Below are 6551 nucleotides of genomic sequence, written 5' to 3' on the forward strand. Positions count from 1 at the left end.
GATGGCACTACGAGATAGATACTATGAGATGATGGTACTACGAGATAGATACTATGAGATGATGGCACTACGAGATAGATACTATGAGATGATGGCACTACGAGATAGATACTATGAGATGATGGCACTGGAGCTTCTGAAGGATGTCAGAGTATTGTCATTGAAAACACCATAGGAGCAATTAGAAGAATTATAAAACAAAGTGCCATTCTATAAGTAAGCCCTCTAAATGTGTTGAAATGCTCTTTGAGTGACTTCCCCTTTTTGGCTTCTGCTTTTATCTTTGTTTGTTTTTGTAGTGATGAATTTAATGGATTTATACATATAGGATTATACTTAATCCTTTATGTAAAACATCCCGCATGTGTTGATCTAGCACCTGGAGGTTTTATGGTAGCAGAAGAGACAATTCAATGAACTTACCATGGAAGGGAGCAGCAGCCAGTTTCTGTTAGATAAGGAGACGTGTAATCTCTGTGCACTCCACCCAACACTCCTTTATAGTGTCAGGATCATTATGTTTTCACTGTATAAGCTGAGGCTGCAGGGGTCTGGGTGCTCTCCATCCTTCCTTCAGGATAAATATTCCTGCTTGGATAGCTACAATGTGCAAGATCATAACTGAAACTGCCAAAAGAACACCTTTCCTTAGCTCATGCTTCATGGCTTGCTGTTAGGACTGGTGACATCTGTAATCGGAGCAGTGCAAATACAGTTACTGCCTCGCCAAGCAAAGAACCTGTACCGTTGTTCATGCAGTCTTGAGATTCACCCTCCATATATAGTGATATTGTTTTTTTCTCCTCTTGATGGCTTGATGTGCCACATGTCTGCTGCAAGAACTCCTCCACATCCTCACACTGCTGATTCATTGTCCTGTGAGCAGACACTGCTCTGGGCATTTCATCTTGGTGCGTAGCATGCACAATGAAATAGGTGCCAGGGGTGATATGTAGCAACTGATTGTGCAACTATTAGTGAAGGGAAATCCCCCTTGGCATCTTTTTTAGTATGTGTACCAGAAAAGCAGCTCTTGATATTAGCAAAAAAAAGCTAAAGATCTCTAACAAAGATACATTTCTTGTTCCTCACAAGGATTGTATCATGTTTGGTGTTCATGTGTATGAGCCATAGGGATCCCCAGCAGCCCCTCTATCCTGTTTACACATACAGATGCCTTGCAGTGCTTCATGTTGTGTTTATTGGGTGCACCACCAAATTCTTTATTTTGATTTATGTGGGTAACTCTGTATATATTCAGCTTCTGTAGATAACCTTTTATAATTTCCTTATAAAAATACTTTTATACGTACAGCACAGATGTAGGCATGTTATCTGGATGAGTAAGAGTGATAAAGTGTAATCATCTTCTCTTGGAAAGTCACAAGGCTGGTTAGGAGAAGGGTGAAAATTACATTTTTCGCAGCTTCTACTGTTTAATTGCATATTGCCAATTAGAGACATTCAGTATAGCATAGTCTTGTCATGTTTTTTTTATTTTTTTTTAATTAAACATGTTGCCTAAAGGTGCAGTTACACTTACTGTAATCCCCATAACCTTGCTGGATTTATTCTTGCCTGTCCCCATTCCAAAAAGATCACCCACAAGGCTACACAGCTGCTTGTGAAAAGTTCAGGAAATTCTCTGAACTGGTCCTCCACCAGCACTAATACTATAGAGAGTTTGTATTTCAATTGACCCAGCGTGTCAGCCCTGCCTAGGAATGACTGGAGAATACACAGCTGATCACAGGACTGAAATAGGTGAACATAATCATAGCAGGAGAGCCAGTAATATTCTTGTTGATTTTAAAGTTGACCTAAAGGCTAAAAATGGTGTGAAAGTCCTAAAGATTATTTTAAAGATTGTGGTCACAAATTGTTTAATAGATGATTGCATCTGGCTTCCTCACGGTATTCCCCAGTGTGGCTCGGGGTGGATTTTACTATTCAAAAAGAAGTAACTCCAGGCCACACTCGGGGTGGAATTTCCTGGGAGGTTAAATCTCCTACCTTGTTCCCAGTTCCAGCGCCGTCTTCCAGCGATATCTGCGTCGTCTTTCCCTGCTGTGCAAGCTGGCGATGGCCGGCATTGGCATCCCATGTGTGAATGTTGTGGATGTGAGGCCAGGGTAAGCAGGTGCCCGCCGGGCATCTGCTTGCGAGTGCTTGTCTGGAGGGCGGAACAGTGCAGAGATGTAAGGGGGACCGGGCAGGATTTTTAAATGTACCGCTTTTGCTTTCAAAAATTCTCTTTTTTTCATACCGTCGGGGAGTTAAAGCCCAAATAAACACAACCTTTGCAACAGAACCTTACAAATTCATATACCCCATTGTGTGGCTGTGTCTGGCTGTAGTTGTACATCTATCCTCACAGCCAGTACTTCCAAAGTCTTTTAGTTTCATGCTAAAAGATTAAGGTTGTACAATTGTTTGCCACCTTTTTTGTGACTATATGGTTTCTTCTGTAACCTCCCTAGAAGTAACCCCGAGTGTGACTCGGGGTAGAAAAAAGTTGTTAAAAGTGGTAACCCCGAATCACACTCGGGGTATGTAAACCTATGGGAAGGTTAGTAAATAGAACGCTTACCTGATCCTCCGGTGTCCCGCGCTGTCCATCGCCGCGATCTCCGTATTCTTTCTTCTTCCTCTGGCCAGCTTCTGCACACGATGAGTCACCGGGGAGTTCGCGGTGACGTTGGTGCGTGTACGTTGCCGGCGTTGTACCGCTTCTAGACATATAAAACTGAAAAGAAATGAACCGCTATGGAGGTTAATATGGGATGCTGGTAAATGGAGCCTGGCATCTAATATAATTTCTTTTAGAGAATAAAACCAGTTGAACCTGCGCAATTGCTAAATGCAGAGGTGAGAGGAAATGAGCTGTAGTGCAGAGTGTAAGCACTGGTTATTAATCCTATTTTATCCAATGCTTCTATATATTATTTTTATTCATTTTCTAATCTGATTCCTGGTACAATTTGCTTTGTTCACCTTTTAGTTTACTTGGGCTTTAAGTGTCAGTTTGCAAGCATTAGACAGTTGGTATCGACATTAGCTGGTTAAAGAACAAGCATCTTTGTAATTGACAGCCAGTGTACCTGCACCTTGGAGGAGACCCTACATGGGGTTTCAACTTGCAGATGCCCCATAGAGAAGGAACGGGGTGGCAGTTAACTACCACATAGTGCTGCCCCCTGTTCATTCTCTATGGAGCTCCGTGTTCAACCCAGAAATTATTTTAAGCTGGGTGGGAAGAAATTGTAGCTGGGTGGCAACCTCTCTATTGTGACCAAACTCATCAGTAACCACCCAAAAACAGCCGGGTGATTACTGAAAAGTGCTGGGTGGTGCACCCAGCTAAAAAAGGTCTGGGCTTCTGCAGGTAGAAACTCTTTGCAACTTTGTTGCAGCATATCTGAACACATCATAAAATATTTCATCAATGCAGAATAAAAAAGAACCCTTAGGTTGGATTCACATTTATTGCATTGTAGAAATTTGTAGCAAGGAACATTATGCACAATGGTGTGTTGCAGCATTTTATAATGACCTCTCAGTGCACCTTACCAACTAATCTGTGTTGTGCTGCAAAAAAAGGTACATGCACCTTTTGTGAATTAGCCAAATAAATAAATGAGCTGTCTGAAAATATGTGCATTAAACCTGTGACAAGGATGTAAATGATCAGACCTCAGACAGTCCTCTCATTCTGCTGGACTGGGCAACATTCAAGTTGGTGGTTGCTTTACAGACTTCAGTTCTATTTTGGAACATTTATCCAAAGACACAAATCTGTTTCCCAGAAAAAACATTTTGACAAGCGTATCTGTCACAGGAAGGTGTTAAGTCTGTGGCATGTAATCGGACTCGGTTCGATGTAATCGGTTTTTGTATTGCGAGATTGTTTCCTTTGAAGCATTGTTTTATCCTTCATAAAGTAAAGCTGGAATTACTTAGGAATGGCGGGGTTATTTTTGTTTTTTAATACTTTTTTACCAGGGTGACAAGTGGATGTGGTCTTGCTCTAGTTCAGTAGTAGAGATCACATAACAAACTTTTTTTTATATTTAACTTGCATTACTAAAGGAAATCCTTTCCTGATGTGTACCTACAATCATATTCATTATCAAGACATCTATTATTTATTCTATTCTATGTATTCTTTATAAAGAGAGTCTAATCAAAAACAAAATATGCAGAGAAGTGACTGAAGTGCTCACAGTTGCCTCTTTAACTGCTACGTGGCTAGTTGTTGGCTCATTGTTACAAGCTGTGTTCCACTGCTATTTCCAATTTCAGTGTTGGTGGGAGCAGACATCAGCAATGGAAAATGGTAGCACACACGGGTTCCACAGAATTTCTTGAGAAAACATAAGGCCTGGCTATACTAGTCAGTTCCAGAAGTCTGATTGAGAAAACTTCTCAAACTCTGACGTCCCTTCTGATTTGCAGCCTGCGACTTGGATAAAATGACAATGAGGTCAGCAATTGTCAGTGAGCTTATTAAACTCCTTATTTTTGTTTTTCTTTTATCTAATTCTCTTGCAGTGTTGTATATCGTCTTATAGACCCCATTCTTTTTGCATAGCATATGTGCCTATGGCACAACAGCTGAAGCTGTAAGTTTGGGAATGCGTGTCATTTGCATGTGTGGGAGGGGAGAGAGGGAGGTGAACTTGGCAGCAGTAGAGTTGACGTGCACTGTAGGAAGTTTAAACCAAACAGTCTGGAAGATGATTCGCTTCCTTGCAGCAGGTAAGCAGCGAGACGGGAACGTGTGAGAATTTTTCACGATTAGGAAGTGACAATTAGGCCCATTCTGACATCTTGTATATCTAATGTCTTTATTGGCACAGAGCTTGGCATGTATTTCTGCAAAAAAAATTAAAATTGGTAGTGTGCACTAGCTCTAATTTGTAACATCTGCAGCTTACATTTCCTTGAGTCATCCCTCACTCTTTTTGTTTTTTAGTGATTTACTAGGATAATTATTTACTCATGTATTTTATCAGTGAGCCTGTAGGTTGTAAATTTATGAAAGATTTAATTTTCCTGCATTTGCTCAAGATCTTTCTGATTATATAAGGAAGTTTGTGGTGAATTTGTGAATATTCATATGGCTGCATCTTTTTTTCTAACAGGCATCATTGGCCTCATAGCCGTGTACTTGGTGATTGGATATGGAGCGTCTCTTCTCTGCAACTTGATTGGATTTGGCTACCCAGCATACATCTCGTAAGTAATACTCCTCAGATCTGTACTATAATGGGTAGGTGTAAAAACTTTGATACAGTAAAGTGTACAAATATCACTATAGAGGGTTTTGCATATACTCTGCCCCTTCATAAGATTTCTGTAGGAAACCATTCTGAATGGCTGGACAGGGACTCTATAAACTAGAACTATTGGCATATAAATGTATAATGTTTTTTTTTTCATCTGTGATTTGGTTCATCCAAAACTACCCTTCAAAACCATAAACAACTTTGACTTGATGACAGAAAATGCTGACCTATGGTGCAGGGTGTCTAGACATATCATATATATGTTTACAGGATTCCTCAGGATACAAACAGTCCAAACATATGTCTCCTAGGTTGTGCAATGTTCATACTCATATCTGTCTTTATAAACACAATACAGTGTCTGTACTTGGTACTGCTATAATAAATAGTTTGATATCCTCTTTTTTTTTTCTCCAGTTATTTATTTTTGAGTTCTTTTGGCTGTTGCTTATTATTGCTATTTGTTTGGTAATTTTATAGCAGTTCTCCTATGAATAAAAATGACAGTAACAGATTTTTCCTACAGCTCCAAACAAGTGAGAATGTCAAACTAGTAACTATACATGTATATTTCACTCTCTTTGCCAAGTGGTTCTCCCTCTTTGTTTTATTAAGATTTGCATAGACCACAAAGGTGCATCTATTATCCAGTAACATAATCAGACACCTGTTCTATCAGACATGGAGTACTATTATGTCTGCAGCAACGCTACATTGGTCAAGTTCAGATGGCCACAGTTTAGTATGGTGATAATGTTTTACTTTTTCAAGTATATTTTGTGAAAAACAATACACAGTGATGTCTGCATAAAGAAGTTCGTTATTCATATTGTATGTAGATTGTCTTGCTTCCCATTAAGTCGACAAACCAGCCAACAGCCTTTCCCAATAGCCATAGGAGAATATAGCATGAAAAAACACTTTGAGGATGTCACTTTAATATTATAATTATTACGCAGGATTTATAAAGCCCCAACATATTACACAGTACGTTAAATAGGGATTGCAAATGACAAGACAGTGACACAGGAGAAGGAGAGGACCCTGCCCCAAAGAGCTTACAATCTGAGGGGGGGGGAAGTAACCCACAATATGAGTTATAATCTATTACCTGGAGACATGAATTTATCAAAACCCAATTTACATTCATAGTGGGGTATAAATAACCCTAATCCGTAGATGTGGTGGCTGCCTAACAATTTCTGGCTAACCTGTAGATTGTTACAGAATAGAATGTCCTTCAGTCAGCCCTTCCAGCTTTGT

The 6551-nt window shown here is 39.8% G+C and overlaps 1 protein-coding gene across 1 annotated transcript in view; it reads left to right on the forward strand.

Moving 5' to 3' along the window:
- The window catches only part of REEP5 (receptor accessory protein 5), a 20852-nt gene that overhangs the window by 2282 nt on the left and 12019 nt on the right, over positions 1-6551 (forward strand). Inside the window, exon 2 of the mRNA XM_072416089.1 lies at positions 5145-5238. Coding sequence (XP_072272190.1) covers positions 5145-5238 — 94 coding nt within the window. The remainder of the gene's footprint in view (positions 1-5144; positions 5239-6551) is intronic.

Source organism: Pyxicephalus adspersus, chromosome 6, assembly GCF_032062135.1.
Source record: "Pyxicephalus adspersus chromosome 6, UCB_Pads_2.0, whole genome shotgun sequence".
Classification (NCBI taxonomy): domain Eukaryota; kingdom Metazoa; phylum Chordata; class Amphibia; order Anura; family Pyxicephalidae; genus Pyxicephalus; species Pyxicephalus adspersus.